Source organism: Colletes latitarsis, chromosome 10, assembly GCF_051014445.1.
Source record: "Colletes latitarsis isolate SP2378_abdomen chromosome 10, iyColLati1, whole genome shotgun sequence".
Lineage (NCBI taxonomy): Eukaryota > Metazoa > Arthropoda > Insecta > Hymenoptera > Colletidae > Colletes > Colletes latitarsis.
Genome location: NC_135143.1, coordinates 18,505,179 through 18,524,433, shown reverse-complemented (window position 1 = coordinate 18,524,433; position 19,255 = coordinate 18,505,179). Strand labels below are relative to the sequence as shown.

Sequence of the window (19,255 nt, the reverse complement as noted above, 5' to 3'; positions counted from 1 at the left end):
GACCGTCGTACAGCGAATAAAAAACTTTCTTCTCACAAACAATTAAATATGATTTCTTGTTTGTTTTCATGAACGTAGAATGCAATGAAATAAATTTACTTACATAAATGAGTAATACATACGGAACTATTACTATTACGAAAATTATGATTTTGAAAAATGCGCGATAGCACAGAAAATGCTTATGCCTATCTATAAATAAATACAAGAATTCTAATCATCGTCTAATGATTGCCAGATTTCATGCAATTTTCACACATGCGCACTCGTTAAAGCTACGTGTTTAATCAGTATTTACGGACATCAAAATTCAGCGAGACCCAATAAGCGAGTAAATCAATTAAAAGTATTGCGCTAATAAATGCATTTACTTATAACGGATAGACGTTACAGTAAGTATTACTCGATCATTAGTGGCTTAAGACATATATGTTTCTAGTAGAATTTTCAAATAAAAATATTTTGTTTTTGGATAGACTTAACGTAGAAAATATCAAACTTTAAATATCTTCATAATACAGAATTCAGGCGAAACGTGAATTTTTATACATTCGAGAAACATATACCATTGTCACTTGGATGAATTTATAAAACATGAGGCCCTATCAAAGAAGACAACAGGGCTTACAGTATGGAATTGTTTTGCTGGGTATGCAAGCCATGAATTATGGTCTTGATAAAATTCCACCAGCAACTTTATTTACAATCATTGGACAAGTGAGTAATCCTAATTTAATTTTATGTACGATCTTGGCCAAGAGATTAGTGTAATTATTAAATCGTAATGTTATACAAAATAACAAATTTTCGTTTTTACAGGTTTTGCTGTACATTGGTTTGATAAAAGTTCCATGGAACGCAGAAGAAGTATGTATATCTGCAATAAAAGTACTCAAATATCGAAATTGGAAATCATTTTTAATATCAAATTTTGAACATAGCTCGGATATGCATTTGTATTATAATATGGTATCTTTGATATTGAAAGGCTCATACATAGAACCTATGTATGGGACAATGAATTTTATTTTCTTATTGGTTATTCTTATGCTTGGATGCAGCACTATGTACACATTCTTAGGGTATGCCTTAATGCAATTGACTGGAGATTATTCTTATTATACGCAATGTGCTATCGGATTCTCTGCTGTTTTATTTGCATTGAAAGTTATTGTAGTTTGCGAAGAACACGATAGAATGCACAACATTGGTGGATTTAGAGTTCCCAGCAAAATTGCTGTCTGGGTTGAACTACTCTTACTTCATCTCTTAGTGCCACAATCTTCGTTTATAGGACACCTTGGTGGTATTCTGGTTGGGTGTTTATATTGTTACACTTTTGTTGGTGAAATAGTTGATACCTTATTATGTATTCTGACTGATGCTCCTATCGTACACGAGGAACAATTTTATAGAAGACGCAGTTCATTTTTCAGGTAAACTGTAGGTTGAAAATATTTTAAAATCTTAGAACTGTATTACCAGATGTTGAAATATTTTTACCAAAAAGTAATATACTTGTGGTTTTAAAATATTCATCAACAAACTTGTAAATATACCTATATTTTGATACAAATATACTAATTTGTAAACAGACCTAAGTAAATTTTATTTTAAATAAAAATAAGTTATAATACTTTAATTTTTTATTTCGCATAACATTGTTTGTAAATAATCGAAATATCAATTTATGTAAAGCAAGATATTTAAAATAAATTTCGAATCTTTGTCTATTGAAAGATTTTGGAATGTTACATTTTTGAGACACATCAATGGTGTATTTCAATATTTTAAATACAGAATGACTATTGCAAATTTATTTCATGACATAAGATAACGTAAATTTACTTAAAAATCGAAATTAATGAATTCCCGAGTTACATAAATTCATAGATAGGCTGTTATGCTCCCACTTATGACTGGGATGTATATGAATGTATATGAACTGGTTGTATAATAAGATGATCAAATAGACGTAAGTGTGTTGAAATTGTCAATCTAAATGTACTAGGATACTTTGGATATGTGTACATACAAAACAATGTGAAACTACATTCTGAATTATTTTATATTATAAACAATATTTGTTGTATATACAAAATAATAAATTAATTTTTTATTAGTATAGTAAATAGCTTACCTATACTTAAACATTGATTGTATATATATATTTTTCATTACATAATACATTATGAATAAGAAAACAGATTTTATCTACAATATTGTATTTTGTACATAATAAAACAGATTGATGAAAATCAGTCTATATTCTCTGCAAATGCAACTTAATTTGATGATTCGATTTTTTTATTCAATATTTCATGCATAAAGTAACCATGGTCGTTTAAAGAATTAATATGTAACACGACTAACACGATTCTAAAATTTTATACAATTTGTACAATATAACATTGGGTACCTTGGATCTTATTTCTGAGCTGAGTAACGACGCCACTGAAAAACGAATAATAATAAACATAAACAAGCACAAAAGTACGTCGATAAGAAAACAACAAACTTACAGATTGTCTGATCATCCATTTTATGAGGTATTTCATAAAATATGAAGTATGAGCACATTCTTTTCAACGATGTTAAATCACCTTGAATTTCTCCCGTAGTTAAATAAGATTTAATGTATGGCTTTAGGTCTACAATATAAAAGATACTGAATGACCAAAAAAGTAAAAATTATAAAGAAACTGCAATAATTACCATGTTCCCAACTATCCATAATATACGAAATTTTCTGTTTAATTGCGAGCACACTTTCCGCACTAAGTAGCGGATTTTTGTTTTCTGTATAAGACTTTTTTAATATCTGAGACGAGACAAGTTTTATTTGCCACACAGAAAAACTGTTTGGTTCTTTCTCTATAATCTCTATACTCTTTATCAAATTTACCCATAAAGGGAGAAGAGTAACTTTATCCTTTATTACGCATTCGTAAACAATTATAGCAAACATATGTAGGAACTGTTTTTCAAATTCTGTCATTTCAGAATACTGTTCTTTGTGTTTATACAAATCACTAGTATTCTTTACATCGGTCGTTAGTTCTGCAATTTCCATTTTCTCACCAGAAGAGTCCTGTTGTTCGTTCCAACTACAACTTGCTCTTTCAGATGTATCTGTCAAGCTTTGAGTCAAATATCCAGAACTACTTTTAGCTACACTACCATGGGATTGTGAATTTAAATTATTCTCGACTTTAATTTTGTCCTTTTTAGGCCACTGTAAAAAATATTTTACAATATTCAAGACAGTTTTATTATTTGTAAATGAAGTCACGTATTCGGGACGAGCAGCCCATGCAATAACATTTTCCGTTGTTAATGTTTGAGCAATTAAACATCTAAAACCCTGAAAGATTTACAAATAATAATAATATTTAGTACGTATTATATATTACTAAGTTTTAGTAAATATTGAAACAGTAAAGAATTACATGAGGATCCTCTAAATATGGTAAACAACCGGCTCTTTGCTTAACTTCTAAAGATTCACATTTTTTAAGCATATTTTCAAGCTGTTGCCAGTTATGACCCTTTTTGAAAACAATTTCCCAATATCGTTCGTCTTTTAACTCAACTTTTTTAATGTTGCATAACTGTGGCAGCAAACACGGTGCTTGAAGTATCAAATCTTGCCCTTCGGTTTCTTTTTCAGATTCAAATGTTAAGTGTATGGTAGCATAGCAATACTGACAACTATCGATATCTCTGGGTAAAATTACACGTGGTTCGGCTGCTAATACATATAGATGCCGTAATGCTTGTAAATGATACCTATAAATCATCAAATTAATTGAAAAAATGTAACGTTTATTATACTCGTCTGTAAAATTAAAGGATTAGTAATTATTGACCGAAAAATTGTCAATTTTCGAACTGCTGTAACGTTCGTTAAAAATTATCGTAGAATCATGATGAAAGCTGTACGATATTTATCGCGAAGTTATAGAACTTTAAAGTAATAATTACATTTTTCGATCATTTTTCGGACAATAATTATTGATCTTTTAATTTTGATGGCAAGTGTATTAATAAATCAATTTTTATAAAACAAAAATGCAATTGATCTTAACCTATTATCGTTACTATGTGTTGGGAATTTTGGAAAAAGAGAAATTATGAGAGCAGCCACTGCACTAGGACTGTTAGAAAGAGTATACTTTCCGCCTCCAAGAAACAATAAACCTAGAGCCATATGTGTTGCTAAATGGGAACCATACGTAACAACGCTACTTGCAGGCCCTACACGTGTTCTTACGTGTCGGCATATTCTCATAATCTGTAAAGTTAACAAAATATGCGTATTGCAGTAGAATATTTTCTTAAATATTGTATAACTCGCACGATTGGTTTTAGTTTTAACTTTCCTAAACCTCTAGAATCAACCTATGAAAAAGTTATTCAATTATTAACCTTACCTCTAAATCACCTGTACCCGCCATTACAGCAGCAGCAGAAAGTAAAATAACATTTAAGCACGTTTCGATAGTTGACTTTCCAGCTAATTCGGCAATAGTTTTATGCGACAATGCCGTAAACATCTGAGCATAATTGTACAAAGTTTTGAAAGCATTTCTATTGGCAGTGCCTGCATACTTTAACCCTAAAGCCATACAGGCTCCTGCGATGATGTTGCAATAAGCTTGGCTGTATTTTGATTAACATTAATTAATACAAACTAAATATTATAACAATACAGTTATTAGTATATTATTTATATGCTAACTTCATGGTTTCCAAGTCTACGTTCTGTGCCATCTCAGATGTTGGTTTCTGCAATCTGTATTTGTAAACAATATTGGGTACATGACTGGAGACCCAAGATTTCGTTGGTTCAATTTCGTTCCAAAGAATAAGCGATTTTGCTAATATCCGCAACAATAAGAAGTCGGGTCTTACAAAATCTAATAAGTATTGAGTGTCAGGAGCTTGCATCCATTCTGCCACTGCGCGGTTTCCCGTATTGAAATACATTAGGCCCAAAGCTACCGTTGCTCCAGGACTTGTCACATCAATGTTTATAGAGTCACCTTCCCTTATTTGATAACTGAAATTATAAAAACGAAAAACGCAAAAAAAATATTTATTCGATGGTACGATATTATTGAATATAATATATTTACCTAGGAGATTTGTATTTATCTTTTTGCGCTCCGTCAAAAGGTCTAACGTGTCCACCGACCATATAATAATGTAAAGTATCTGGTATATTAGCTAAATCTGGTCCACCTCCACATCCTAACACTACCAAGCCTAGTGCTAGACCCGCCGCTAAAGAATACGACTCTCGATCAACACAGTTTTTCATTTCTGGTCCCGGAGGTCTGCCTAAATATATAAAATAATTTACATAATTTAGTAAATATTACTACTGATGCAAATAAAAATATATTATAGTCGCTATGCACTATAAATTATAATTATACTGAATAATCACCAATTTCTGATAACAGAGCATGCGAAATATGTCTGTGAGCAGTCCCTTGATACACTAAACCAACTCCCATTAAGGCCGCAACTTGGACGTTCTGTTGAACGTTTAATTCGATACTCGTAGGTGGTAACAGCGTTTCCACGTGAAGTGATAATAATTTAGTCATGGAAACATTCATCGTACCGCGATGCGTTGCTGATAATCCCAGTAATAGTCCAACACTGGTAGCTTCATGGCATTCGATTAAATATTCGTACATACTAAAAGGCGCTAAATTTTTCAGATGGCCATTCAAACCAAGAGCCATTAAGAAACCCGAATGTTCGATACCAAATTCCCTTTGTTGCTGTTTATTATATACTATCCATGTTGAATCGATATTCGATGCGTCTGGATGAATACGAAGACCTGCGGCTACACCATTATGAAATAATGGCCATAAATTCATATTTGGTGGAACGTCTATGTGAGCCAATTCTACGGTGGTTCCGCGAGGCGGTGCTTTTCCTATAAATATAACAGTATTGTACAACTGGCAAAATATTCTATAGATATAATTGCAGGAAACCATTGTATGTTGTATTCATACCAGTTAGGCATAGTCGAGGAATTGGTAACTGCTCTGTGATGATAGGAATCGAAGTTCTCAGTGTAAACATTCCTCTTGCCACTGGAAGTGCCATTGTTCTTGTGCACAATGCATGCAAATGTTTCTCTTGTTCCTCTATAAATTCGTGATCACTTATATCTGGTCTCTGTACTATTGCTATTCTTACTGGTTTCGAAGAATTAAGTAGCTTCCGAACTTCTGCTACCCTGTGATCTTTATTAAATCTCAATTTTAATACCTGCGGAAAACGCTACAATTAAGAAATGTAACAAATAATAAAATTGTAAAATATTCTTCGAACGTACAGTATCATCAAATTCCATGCCGTCATCTTGCTCAGGATCCTTAATCGAGTAATTTTTGCCTTCGTTATCCATATGCTGATTCGATCTGGATGATTTTAAATGTTTGTCCAATGCAGCTAAATCTTGACGATCTATTAATTCATACGCTTCCATCGGCCAATTCGATGGAGGTCGTTCCCTGCACCTATGCATCACATCTTTTAACAATAGAGATACACCAGGAGGTAATATTTCAAGATCTTTTTTAGTCATACCTGAAACCAAATTATTACATTAATATTTTAATTTTAAATTAATGATAATTAAAGTACAAAAATACCCACCCATTTCATGATACAGTAACACTATTCTATCCGTCGTAGAATATTCAACCTTTTTAAATATCTCTTTATCGTATTTACCCCCATTTTCCTGAAAGTCTATTCGACTACCAACTGGTATTATATGTTTTACAAATTTGTCAATTTCCAGTACATTAACTTCGTTCTCATTTGCTATATGTGCCGTTAAATAAATGATGTTTTTTGTTCTTGGATTTACTTGGCTCAAATAAGGAAACGGCGGTATTTCTACTTTTTTCAATAAATTATTTAACGTTTCGAATATATTTGGTGGTTCTGATGGTATATAATTTGGTACAGTAATTTTCTGTAAATCTGTTTCGTTGATTTGCGACGTAGTATGCCTTAAGTGGCAAATAGAAGGAAAATCGAGAAAGTAATGATGAGTATACATTATGAATTTCAAATCTAAGCTTAACTGGTACAGTAATTGTGCAAGTAACGGTAAACTTTCTGACATTACGCAATTTAACTTTAATTCTTCATACAACAAATGCAACGAAAATAAAACGAATGGAAAGTATGGAAATAAAATGGAGTGTACATTTATTTTTCCTATACTGTTAGATTCTTTGGCACTCGGTATCGGCGCTTGAAGAGCGCTCGATGTTTTTTGAAGACCGAGTATATTTGAAATAAAGCTTTGAGAATTTCCATTCTTAATGGAATGTATCATATATAACCAATCGTCGTTAGATCCAGAGTTGTTTGTTTTCTGTTTCTTTGGCACTACCATTGGACTATTGCGTTCGGCAAGTTGATCTTTTTCATTTTTTTGAATTAATTGTAGTTTTTCGACTTCGTATCCCAATAATGTAAACAAAACTACTAGAAAAAGATACCATTCTTTTTCTGGTGAAAAATCTTGAGGGCCAGGAGCATTGCGAGCTCCATACCATTTTACTAATAATTGCATTGCTAAATCTTTTTGCAAAACGCTTCTTAACGTTTGTAAACATTTAGTAACTGTAAAGAGTACAAGAAGTTAATTAATTTGTTTCGAAGCTCTCTGCGTAAATTGAATACATTAAATATACATATTTATGCAAAATCATATGTACGAGGATATAATTAGGGAAACAATTGCGTATCTAAGAATTCGTATAATTCGAGTACTTTACTGTAATTAAATTCATATTTACCTAAAGGAGAGGTACTGGATGCTGGTAACGTTATCCGAAAGAAATTCTTACTTCCATATTCTAAAGTAACTTTGCTTCCTACTGCTTCTTTTAAGGCAAGAAAATTAGAGTGTACTATAGAATTTTCTAACAGCATAGGCGGTCTCGCACAATTTCCTCCAACAGGACTTAGTAAGTGCAATCCTTCCTCGAACTTAATATCATGAGACACTGCACAGTTTTGAGAGATCAATGAACTTCGTCGTGGAAATGGGGAACTTAATTTATGGTTAATAGTGGATAAAAAATAATTGCATCCAGATAAATTTGGAAGTATCCCTGTTACGTGCAACTTGCCAACGCAAGTCACGCCAGAATATAATACAACACTGTTTGACAAGTCCATTGTCGCTATCATATGCAAATTCTAGAACAAAGTAATTTACTTTATACTTATGATAATAATTAAATATTGCAAAATGTTCGTTGATGAATACTAACAGGCACGCTAACAGCATCTTTCGCCACGATACTTGTTACCATACCAAAAATAATTTGTTGTTGTTTATTGGTTTTCTCAAGCCTCACTAAAAACAGTTGAGATCGTTGCGGAATTAAATAGCATAAATAACTTTGTCCAACAAGATCAGATGAAAGAAAAACTTTAGATGCTCGACCAGACACAACATCCCTTAAAAATAAAGATGGAACTATTAATACCGATATTATAATTTTCAATTAAACTCATTAATTGAAGACCAACTTACTTTGGAATTCCAACATTTTCACTCCACACATGATCGAGACAAATATCAGGATATAAAGGTTTACTTGGTGTAACAATATCTTGTAGCTGTATATTACTATAATTGCCGATAGGGCTATTCTGTGTATGACTTAATGCAGTGGCCATAACTGTGTGATGCAATCTGGTGTGATGCATAGATGAATTAGCTGGTGCACCAAGTAACGGTGAAAAACCAGAATGAGTAGGAGATTGACAACGTGAAATAGTTGCCATTGGACTTTGAGATCTTGAATGTTGCTGTTGCTGTTGAGAAGGCGATGGTCCTCCTGAACAAGTAGTATAAGATGTTCGGGAACCAAATGGACTATTCGATATTCCCAATCCTATACTACTTAATTGTGGATTTGGTACTCCTAATATGCAAATTTGTCGTTTGTTACAAATTTCAATGTTTTCAAATTGGACAACTTTTTTAAATAATATTTACCAAATATACTTAAATGTCCTTTATTTGTACAACTTTTATTATTCGAAAGATTACTTCCAATATTAAATGGCGACGCGCTTGCTGTTTGATTATATATACTAGGAATAGAGTCACTATTTCCACAAACCAGCTGACATTCTTCTACTAAAGCCTTACGTATTTTATATACAGAATGTAAACCAGTCTTTGTATCATATATCACAGCCAAAGATGGTTCAGAACTAGTAAATACAATTTCTTGATTCGAATCATACATATATGATATGTTTCCTGTAAATATTATTACAATTATAGACATTGTACTTTTTAATCTTGAATTCTATAATTAAATTTGTAAAATTTTATACCATGTTTAATAAGTACAGGACAAATTTCATCCAAAGGATGCATAAGAGAAAATACCACTGGCAGATTTGTATCACCACGTGCTTGTAATCTATTTCCTCCTAATGATGTATGTCTATAAACATTAAATAAAATATTATTACTGCCTAGTGTCTCTTAAGAACTGGCATTTTCAAGCAGTAAAATTTAAACCTTATTTCTGATGCAGGAACTTGCGATTTTTCTAACAGTATCCCATATTTTGTTGACCAAACTGCAGATACCTAAATTATAAATCTATCAATAATAAAATATATTAAAACCGTGATGTTATTGAATTAAAATTTTACCTGAAATTGTAAACTAGATACATAATCTTCTCCAGTTTCAGTAAATACTTTAAGAGTGTATGAGTCAATTAAACAAATGCATTCCACTGTTTTATCATTACTTTCTTCATCTTCTACATCTTTTCCTTTCGACAAATGATCAGGTACATTGGTATGAAATTTAGACCATAATGCATGTTTAATATCCGTTTCACAAGTATAAGTTGTTTGTAATACCTGGGTAGTTTGATTACCCTTTGAATGAATTGCGACTTTGCCTGAACAATATAATTCTTCTTCCCCACATGCTTCATTCTCGCGTACAATCCAAAATTCTTTCTACATATTTAATTACTGTCATTTATTAAATGTTTTAAATAGTAAATCTTGAAAGACTAGAAACTTTAGGTTTGTCAAACGTATGTATTCAAATTATTTATCATTGCTTATAATTTAAGATCTACCAGTTTGACTTTGAACATATTGCTACATTTTATTATGTTTTATAAATTAGAAAAATTTTGCAAACAATGTATAAAAGAGATTTAATCCTGCGTTAGCACCTTGTGGCTTAGTCTTTCTAGGGTTAATAGATATAAATACACAAAATTATCAACTTACAGGTGAGTTTTCTGAAATGTTTACTTGACTCAATTTTTGTAATAAAACACTATCTCCAGCAGTCGATCGACTTTTCAATGCTTGTTGACCAATTATAGCTTCAGGATGCCTTAAAATTGTTAGTCTTCCACCAGGAGCATATTCCTAGAGAAAAATATATTTTAAAATTAAGATTTCAATTATACGATAAATTACCTACGTGTCTCGATTACTATACGATTATTTTAATATTATGTTATTATAAAAAATTACACGTTTTTGTTGATTACATTTTAACCTAGATAATATAGGACTTACCACCGGTTCTGAGGCGGCAATCATCTTCTCCCTAGTTTCATCCAGATTTGCAGACTATAATTATTGAAAAGTCTAAGAACAATATTATTTAATATTTACTTAAGACCGTGTTGCAAAGCCAACTTAAAATGTTTTGCCAATACGATGTTATTAAATGATGCGTCATTAAGAACGTCGCCATATTCAAAGTATTCAAACGCTTGTACAAAAAATTTACATACTATATGTGAAGATATACCAAAACAACATACGCCTAGAGTAACACCGGAATAAATGGTCCCATTCTCCTATTTTGGTACCGTAGTCTACTTCTCCTAAATATGAAAAAAGAAGTCGTAAACATAGGTTTCGAAACTTCTTTTCCGAAATATAAACATTTTGTTTAGATAGACAATTTTCATGAATAACTGTCATACGTAGAATTACGAATACCGTCAACCTTTTATTTTTGTTAGCAATAAATAATGTAATAGAGTATGTAATCCTGACTTTGAAAACAGTGTATATCGTAGTAAGTCAAACTATGTCTAAACATTTTCTAATCAGGATTACTAGATGTTATTAACATTTTTAAATCTATCCTAATCTTTATCCCTTCGACTTTGCTGGAAATATCACGCATTGCAATTCATTAAATGTAACGATCCTTTTTATAATTAAGACAATGTTATCAGTATGTCTTATTCTAAATTTTTAAAGTAGCACCACCTTTTAGTGTCTTTTACATAGATTAGAGATATAGTCAATAATATTGTTTCCTTACCTGATTAATGAAATATACATCAATAATAATAATAATGCACGCTTTATTATAAATTAAGATACAGATATTAAAATAAAAAGTATAAATATTACATATATTAATTATACAATAGTAATTGTTAACATAATCTATACCGCTCGAAATGCTATATTTTAAAATTACATAATTAATAAAATGATATGTTCACATAAGTGATAAAAAGTTATAATACTGTGTTTCAAAGTGTATGACAATAATGAACTTGTTTCTACGATTATAAAAATGGATTTAATGAATAAACATATTCGTTAGAAACTAACTGAGTCCCAATAATTTTATCACAGTTAAAAAATATACAAACGTAGGCAAACATTGTTAACAATCCTTTAGTACCTTTACAATCAAGCTGCTATTAAATGGTACTGATAATTGTAAGCTATTTATTAAATATGAAACTGTTGAATACATATATGCAATTCGTTATTATATGATTATAAAAATCGATGTAATCATTTATACGTGTAAAGAGTTTATAGATTTATTTTACCAAAGCATACATATTTACAAATACTTTGCAAAATTGTTATTGTAAATAGAAATTACATCATCTTTTCCTATAGTGTTAAATTGATTAACTAAAGCACGTCATTTTTATTTTAATAAAAATTGATTCCTCTATTACATTAAATATAACAAAACTATAAATAGTATAAAAAACAAACATATAACTTGTAAATATGGTGTTCTCAAATAAAGAACTTCAATTCAAAATTTAAAGGTAAAGTCAGTGTTTAGTTTCACTTATTTAAGTGCATTTAACTTTGGAAATTCTTTTATGTACATTTCCAAGGAACCTTAATAGATTTAAATTTTAAAACATAAGAAATGGATTTAAATAAGATTTTATATAAGATAAATCATATTGCATTCCTTTTCATTATTGTGTTTTCTTTTTGTTTAATAAATATGCATATTTTGTGATCCCTTGGAATAGGTATATTTCCATTCAAAAGAAAGAGGTAAATTAAAGATTTAGAAAACTGCGATATTAAAAGCATTCAAAGAGCACTATTAACACGGTACATGTCAATTGTTGTGCCGAATGTGCCATTACTTATGTGTTGTACTTAAATTATTTGTCATAACATTTTAAATCTTTTTCAACTAAATTCAAAATGTTTTACGATGAATTGCTCTTATACCACCTTCTTCGTATTCTCTTTTACTAATCCACATCTTCTTGAAAGTATCTAAGGAAGCCAAAATGGATCCACCAATCCAAGTACTATATAATCGTTCTTGTGGTGCTGATATCTGCATATTGCAATTTAAATATTATTAGATAACAAAATTCTAACACGGAACAATATTTCAGTACTTATTAAATGTTACACGCACCCTAATTTTTACATCCTTTGGTGCCATTTTACGAATTTCGGATAATAATCTATCGCCGAATCCCTAATACATACAAAAATATAAATTTACTGAAGATATAACATATATTATATACTAGTATAAACAAAATCACATTAATTTCATACTTACACGGAATAATGTAGATCCTCCTGATAGGACAATGTTTTGGAACAAGACCTTCCTTAAATCCAAATCAGATTTTTGAATAGAATACGTCAACACTTCATGAAGTCCTTCACACTCTTCTCCAATCAACTCTGGTTTAAAGAGGACTTCAGGAGCTCTAAATCGAGCTGGACCAATCTATTGTAAATAAGTATTATACTCTGTATACAATTATAAAATATGGTCAGTCTACGCAAAATCGAACATATTTTGGAGTAGCATTTCCAATTTTATCGTGTGTGTATAAATATCATGAAAACTATTGATTTAAAATACAAGGTAACTCATTCTGTTACTCAATGACCCAATATAGAACACAAGTTTAAAGTACAATCACATTATTGTAGAATCAATTATTATGAAAATAAATTCTGTTATTGGTAAATTAAAACCATGATTAACAATTTATATTATTACCTCCAGATAACTTCCATCTGGCAATATGTATTGAAATTTCTCTGTATCGATGGTTTCCTCTTTCTGAGGATGACTAGTGAGATAGCATGCTCGTTCTTTAATTGTCCTAACAATTTCAAATTCTGCTGTAGTCTTGAAATTAATACCCTCTTTACGTAAAAGAAGTCGAAGATGTCTCGTGACATCGCGTCCTGCTATATCAACCCTCACAATACTGTGAGGCATAGCAAAACCTTCATAGATAGGTACAGCATGTGTAACACCATCTCCAGCATCTAAAACAACTCCTGTTGTTCGTCCTGTGGCATATCTGATATGTTTGAACAATAAAAATGTTATTTATTATATAACGATACACAACTAATTTGTTATCCAAGGGATAAAATTTATAAATTGAATACTTACAAGCTAAGTATAGCTTGCATAGAGATAAATAAAGCTGGAACATTGAATGTATCGAAAAATATTTCTGCTGCTTTTTCTCGATTTATTCTGGGATTAAGAGGCGCTTCTGTTAATAAAACTGGATGTTCTTCACTAAACGTAGCTAATTGGTCTTTACTATATACATAAGACCAGATTCTCTCCATGTCATTCCAATCTGTAACAACTCCATGTTCCATAGGGTAACGAAGAGATAAAAGGCCACGATGTTCCTCTGCTATTGGACCCACAAAAAGATCGCCCTCTAAAGCGCCAGCCATAACACGTACATGTTTTGGTCTGCCAATACTATAAAGAGTTCATGTCATTAACATTTTTTTTTTTTTAACAAAGAAAATTTATTTTATTTACTCTTAGAATTGATAAACAAGCATGCATTTTGAATGGTTACAAATAACAGAAATTAAAAATTACAGCATATCATTGATAAGGCTGTACTAAGAAATTTTGTCTTAGACACACTTACCAGTTCTTTTTTTTAAGTTAATGATATTATAACAATACACTGTACAAAAACTTAAAAAATTTAGGATCAGTCTACCTAACACTGTCACAAGTATTAATTAGATTGAATCAAAAGATCCACTTACTAGTTTGGGAATCTGCATTTTGGTATCTGATCGCCTGCAAATCCTGCTTTAATTACACCAGAGCCCTAAAATATGTAAAACATCACGTAATAGTATCAGTATCGATTTTAAATTAGAAATTATTGTTATTTTTCAGAAGATTGCTGGAATCTTTGAACATACGAGACACTCGCAAAACAAAATGTTAATTTTGAAAAAATGACACTACATTACTTTAAGAAACTGAAAAATGTGGATAATGTTGGTAGTTTCGAAAAGAAAGTGTGAAATTTTGGCGTTACTTAGTAGCCGACATTACGGTATGATTCAATTTGATATATCGACACAAAGAATGCAAAAAGTTAAACGTTTTCTAAAATTAATAAGCCGCTTACATTGTCAATAACAACAGGTTGATTAACTATCACATCGTAAGGCTCCATAATAATTTAAAATATGCACAATTTGATGTAAGAACTTTGAAAATTCACAACCGTAACCCCACAGTCACACACCTACTCTCTGGTGAGGTCTGAAGGGAGTTATTGACAACTAAGCGAAATAAAATTACTTCTTCTAGCTACAAACAAGATTGCCAATAGTACAATCAAATTTTTATTCAAATGTCAAAACTGCAAGGAACAAACATTCGCGAACTGTCTTATGATTTTTATGAAACTTTCCAGATTTGTCGTAACTATTTCTTTACACATTAAAATTTATTTTTTATAATAAAATTTATTCGTACTGCATGTCTTGTATTTCGATAGATAGAATCTAAAATATAATTTCACTCCTTAAACTTGAGTTAATACTAGTAAAATAATAGGCATATTTTTATCAAAATTCTTATGAGTAGTACATGAAATTGAAACATTTAAAATATATTAATGCAACAAATAATGGAACATAATTAAACTATAAAATGTTTGTTTTAATTATAACGAAATATTTATTGTTCACATCTATAAGATAAAAATGCTTGAAAACTTTAAGTGTGTTTATTTCATGATGACTTAACATTATAACATACGTTTCATTTAACATGTCACAGCCAAGATTTAAAAGTTTCTTACGTGTTTAACTATTTCACATTGCAGTATGAGAGAAATTGGTGTTTTCATTATTTTAATAACTATAAAGAATAATTATATTAATTATAATAAAATATAAATGTGGAAATAGAGTTTAAACTACACAAAGTATATACAATTTTCTTTCATTCGGATTAAAATATTATTTTAACGACAATTTAATTGATTTATATTTACTATACTTGAAACTACCAGAACGGTAATTTAAAAATATATTACTTGAGATCGTTATTAATAAAATAGTCTTCGCACATAATAAACTTTATGTGAATACAATACATGTTACAAGTATGTGTTTAAACATGCTTCTGTATAGTCTAATGCAATGCTTTTGCATCATTTCTTAAAACATATATATTTGTATTTCATCAGTATCTTTTTACTACGAAAGAATACCATTTCATAGAAGCGATCATGATAATTTATGAATGTTATCACATGTTTATGCTTGACAATTGACAAGTCATCTAGAATATTTAAATCTGTTTCTCTTTCCTAAGTTTTATGCAAAGACTGATAATGGTTTTTGATCTTGCTGTTATTAAATTAATACTTCTGGATATAACTATACGCAATATGATTCTAAAATTAATAAATTTCTGCCATAAGTAGTACAACTAGAGACGTCCAACCAGTAAATGGATGACTGCCCTTGCCTTCTCCTTCAGAATCTCCATAATTCTCCCATATGTATCCAGATTTCTTGTATTGTCTTATGATGTTTTGTATCAAATTTTGTCTTAAATTCCAGTAAACATCTTTCGCGTTTTTCTGATAAGGGCCTTCAATGTTGGAGTAATACCATGTCGCCCGTACCGTTAAATAGTTTAGATTCATCCAAATAGCTCCTCGCCAATAAGGAGCATCATGTTCAGTATTAAACTTCATGTATAATGGTGATGTCTTCGTGAGCGACCGTAAACCATATTTAGTCCATAGAAGATTAGGATTCGTTAAGTCCTGTAATACTTTACCTAACTGCGGCGACTCAGGATCAATGATTTGCAAAATAAATGGAAATAATGAAACGTAACCGAAAGATGTGTCGACGTATTTCAATGTTGGGTCTTCCAAAACAATCCGTATCATTTCTGATGATTGTGCGTGCGATCTCGGCGGTGAAGTTGGTCTTCGTAAAGATACTTTGTCAGTATGCAATCCAAAATCAGCATAAGTTTGTGTATTCGGTGACCAGTGCAGTTTATTTAATAAATTATTATCCGACAAATATTGATACGTTTCCTGATATTTATTATTCGGATGATTCAAAATATCACTGATCTGAAACATAATATCAGCAGCAAATGCGATCCAGCAGCGTAGATCAACGTGTCGTTCGTCAACATTTGGATGAGAAGCTCTTGGATAATCATCTAATCCAGAAGTGAGCGTCTTTGGATTTAATTCTCTATTAGTAGTTCCATTTCTACCTCTCCATCTATACGTGCTCGCCATATCTCCAGTCTGAGTGGTATTAAACCAATTAAACCATGCTTGAAGACGAGGATACAATCTATCAAGAAATTGATAATGTTTGTCCAGTATTTCTTTATGATTATGCTTCAGAATGAAATGCAATGTTAAAAAAAATGTTGGCGGATTAGCATTCGTATTGATTTGAGTTACGAATTCTTCTGGAACTTTTGCCAAAGCTTCTTGGCCTAAAATCATTTCTCTCGGGATCCAACCTTCGACGTTCATCAAATCAAACCAATGATTTATAATATCTAATTCAATTTCTAAATCCCAGGCTGATATAAGCAAGCCATGGAAGCCTTCGTCCCAGAGAAAACCTCGTGGGAAAAAACTTCTACTAGGTACAGCAGTATACAAAGGTGCTTTCCAATAAGGCACAGATCCTTTAGTGTACTGGCTCTGTACTTGTGAATTACCATAAAAATATCCTATGGAACCTATCATATTCGACAGTGCCATTTTAGCGAATATAATATCCGCTTCCGTATAACCTTTTGATCTTAATTTAAATATTTCGTCGAATTTCGCATCAAATAATTTTCGCTGCTTTTCTAAAGCACGTTCATAATTTTGTCCAGTTAATTTATCAACTCTATTTATAAAACTACCCGACTCGAAACTAGCTTCAATTTCAAAAGGAATTCTTCCTGTTATTTGTGTTACAATAAAATTTGCACTTTTCTTTGTTTCATCGACCGATAATGGTATTTGTTCGCCCGCTAAGACTATATGTTTCTTTGTAGATCCTTTTTGAGATGCTATTCTAAGGTTGTGAAGCACAGTTTCCTTTAACAGACTTAGCCCAGGAGCAACAGTTGCCAAAAAAGAATGTTCTTCTAGAGTCCCCTGTATTACATTAAAGTTAATGGTAAACAAGCCCAGCCCTTGAGTATTCCCTTCTATGCCCGTTATACGTTTTTCATCGCCAAGATTAGCTTTAATCCATCCTTTAGTATTTTCTTCGATAGCAGTATAAAAGAGTAATGAAATTTCTTCGCCATCCCGTCTTTTATTTTCGGATGTTACAGCAATTCTTGCTGTCCAATCTCCACCATGTTTACCACCAGGTTTTTTGACAAATGTAGTATTCAAAATAGCTGAATTATCCACTATTTCCTGGACACCAAAGGTTCTTCCATCATGTTCTAACCAGGCATATCTAAGTTAAATTTAAACAATAAATGTCATGTACACATGCATTAATAGAAATATATTATTGAAAATTTTATTTACCTATCTAATTTATCTCCTTGCTCACACCAATGCCTAAGGCCACTACCATCTTGACGTAGCAGATGAGGAAAGTACCACATCAATCCAGTCACTAAAGAATGCGGATCTCTTGTTTTTAATCCAAAATAAATACCTGACCGATATGTGCCCCAATATCTGTCTGGAATGTCTAAGCCACTAGCTGTAACTAACTGTTTTTAAGCAAATAAGTAGACATTGTATTAATAATTGTAATATAAATTCAATATTACAAAATAATAATAAAAAATTGTAACAATTTAGTCATACTATCATACCTTCTCTACATCATATAGCGTATTTACTCTGGTTTCAAGATATCCTTTGTAACTAAACCATATAGCTATAGCAATACATAAAACTGTAATCGTAGTATTCAACATTGGCATTTTAAATTTATCTTCTTTCTTAGTGTTAGCAAAACTTAAAACTTTATTTTTCGTTTTTGATGGTTTATCCTGAGTTCTAATTTTAGCCATTTTATTTATCTCAGAAACAAATTATAAGAATTATCTTCCAATAATTTTATATTTACGACCTAAATAACAAAAATTATAGTACAAAAGAAATTTAAAAATATACTCGTTTTTCTTTATAGTGAAAACGAAATTTGGATTAATGTTAGAAATATAAACTAAAAATAATTTAAACAAAATACTGATCAATGATATAAATATTAATTCGAAAAATGAGTTATAAGTACCTTATGTTGCAACAATATTATTATCGGCGGTATAATGTACCGAGCAGTTAAGATAAGTAACAATAAATTGTAAATTCAAATCAAGAATTTTGTTTCCCATTCACTCGATACATTTTATTCCTAATAGGTTATATTTAGCGACAAATTTACCACTTGTTTGATGAGAAATCTTAAAATAGAATATATCCAAAAATTTCGAACAACATGTGCGAAAGAAATATCTAATGCTTACAAGTTACATCATTTCCTTTTACTGATTTTATCATTGAGTAATAAAATTGACAAAATATGTACGAGAATGTAGCGCTGCAGTTTAAATAAGTTTAAAACGCTAAGAATGATA

At 30.9% G+C, this 19,255-nt stretch overlaps 4 protein-coding genes across 7 annotated transcripts; 1 reads left to right on the top strand and 3 right to left on the bottom strand.

Annotated features, from left to right (window-relative positions):
- Nucleotides 1-100: 100 nt before the first annotated feature.
- LOC143347164 (rhomboid-related protein 4) lies at nt 101-4,068 on the top strand. 3 transcript variants are annotated; one of them, XM_076776111.1, is made up of 4 exons: nt 101-392; nt 522-717; nt 820-867; nt 3,671-4,068. In XM_076776111.1, the coding sequence occupies exons 2-4, from the start codon at nt 595-597 to the stop codon at nt 3,692-3,694; spliced, it is 195 nt and encodes a 64-aa protein (XP_076632226.1). In that variant the 5' UTR covers nt 101-392; nt 522-594; the 3' UTR covers nt 3,695-4,068. The 3 variants fall into 3 exon arrangements, with proteins under 3 accessions (XP_076632226.1, XP_076632225.1, XP_076632224.1); XM_076776110.1 differs by lacking the exon at nt 3,671-4,068 and having other exon boundaries at nt 185-392; nt 477-717; nt 820-1,596; XM_076776109.1 differs by lacking the exon at nt 3,671-4,068 and having other exon boundaries at nt 190-392; nt 820-1,596.
- Shtd (anaphase promoting complex subunit 1) lies at nt 2,266-10,814 on the bottom strand. The gene is made up of 21 exons (XM_076776107.1): nt 10,633-10,814; nt 10,336-10,479; nt 9,736-10,053; nt 9,599-9,669; nt 9,409-9,521; nt 9,062-9,331; nt 8,594-8,987; nt 8,328-8,517; nt 7,848-8,253; nt 6,688-7,671; nt 6,365-6,618; nt 6,039-6,297; nt 5,453-5,956; nt 5,139-5,343; nt 4,742-5,062; nt 4,434-4,662; nt 4,089-4,294; nt 3,450-3,789; nt 2,716-3,364; nt 2,523-2,651; nt 2,266-2,454 (listed from the first exon to the last, which is right to left on the bottom strand). The coding sequence occupies exons 1-21, from the start codon at nt 10,654-10,656 to the stop codon at nt 2,369-2,371; spliced, it is 6,096 nt and encodes a 2,031-aa protein (XP_076632222.1). The 5' UTR covers nt 10,657-10,814; the 3' UTR covers nt 2,266-2,368.
- Nucleotides 10,815-11,424: 610 nt separating this feature from the next.
- Nucleotides 11,425-14,921, bottom strand: Arp1 (Actin-related protein 1). The gene is made up of 7 exons (XM_076776108.1): nt 14,784-14,921; nt 14,410-14,474; nt 13,781-14,107; nt 13,376-13,685; nt 12,923-13,096; nt 12,773-12,835; nt 11,425-12,688 (listed from the first exon to the last, which is right to left on the bottom strand). Exons 1-7 carry the CDS (start codon nt 14,829-14,831, stop codon nt 12,545-12,547), a joined length of 1,131 nt encoding a protein of 376 aa, XP_076632223.1. The 5' UTR covers nt 14,832-14,921; the 3' UTR covers nt 11,425-12,544.
- A 401-nt stretch (nt 14,922-15,322) lies between these two features.
- On the bottom strand, nt 15,323-19,213 carry Gcs1 (mannosyl-oligosaccharide glucosidase). 2 transcript variants are annotated; one of them, XM_076775201.1, is made up of 4 exons: nt 18,913-19,213; nt 18,488-18,747; nt 18,192-18,382; nt 15,323-18,117 (listed from the first exon to the last, which is right to left on the bottom strand). In XM_076775201.1, the coding sequence occupies exons 2-4, from the start codon at nt 18,686-18,688 to the stop codon at nt 16,071-16,073; spliced, it is 2,439 nt and encodes an 812-aa protein (XP_076631316.1). In that variant the 5' UTR covers nt 18,689-18,747; nt 18,913-19,213; the 3' UTR covers nt 15,323-16,070. The 2 variants fall into 2 exon arrangements, with proteins under 2 accessions (XP_076631316.1, XP_076631317.1); XM_076775202.1 differs by having other exon boundaries at nt 18,488-18,697.
- Nucleotides 19,214-19,255: the final 42 nt, after the last annotated feature.

Bases quoted from the DNA above. Each gene is read 5' to 3' on its own strand.
- LOC143347164 (XM_076776110.1), top strand. From the start codon at position 595: ATGAGGCCCTATCAAAGAAGACAACAGGGCTTACAGTATGGAATTGTT. The intron at 718-819 runs GTGAGTAATCCT...TCGTTTTTACAG, and splicing joins TATTTACAATCATTGGACAA to GTTTTGCTGTACATTGGTTT.
- Shtd (XM_076776107.1), bottom strand. From the start codon at position 10,656: ATGATTGCCGCCTCAGAACCGGTG. The intron at 10,054-10,335 runs GTAAGTTGATAA...TTAAATATGTAG, and splicing joins ACATTTCAGAAAACTCACCT to AAAGAATTTTGGATTGTACG. The intron at 4,295-4,433 runs GTAAGGTTAATA...TTAACTTTACAG, and splicing joins CGGGTACAGGTGATTTAGAG to ATTATGAGAATATGCCGACA.
- Arp1 (XM_076776108.1), bottom strand. From the start codon at position 14,831: ATGGAGCCTTACGATGTGATAGTTAATCAACCTGTTGTTATTGACAAT. The intron at 13,686-13,780 runs GTAAGTATTCAA...CAAACATATCAG, and splicing joins ATGCAAGCTATACTTAGCTT to ATATGCCACAGGACGAACAA. The intron at 13,097-13,375 runs GTAATAATATAA...TATTTACAATAG, and splicing joins CAGATGGAAGTTATCTGGAG to ATTGGTCCAGCTCGATTTAG.
- Gcs1 (XM_076775201.1), bottom strand. From the start codon at position 18,688: ATGGCTAAAATTAGAACTCAGGATAAACCATCAAAAACGAAAAATAAA. The intron at 18,383-18,487 runs GTATGATAGTAT...GCTTAAAAACAG, and splicing joins CGCTATATGATGTAGAGAAG to TTAGTTACAGCTAGTGGCTT. The intron at 18,118-18,191 runs GTAAATAAAATT...AATTTAACTTAG, and splicing joins CAAGGAGATAAATTAGATAG to ATATGCCTGGTTAGAACATG.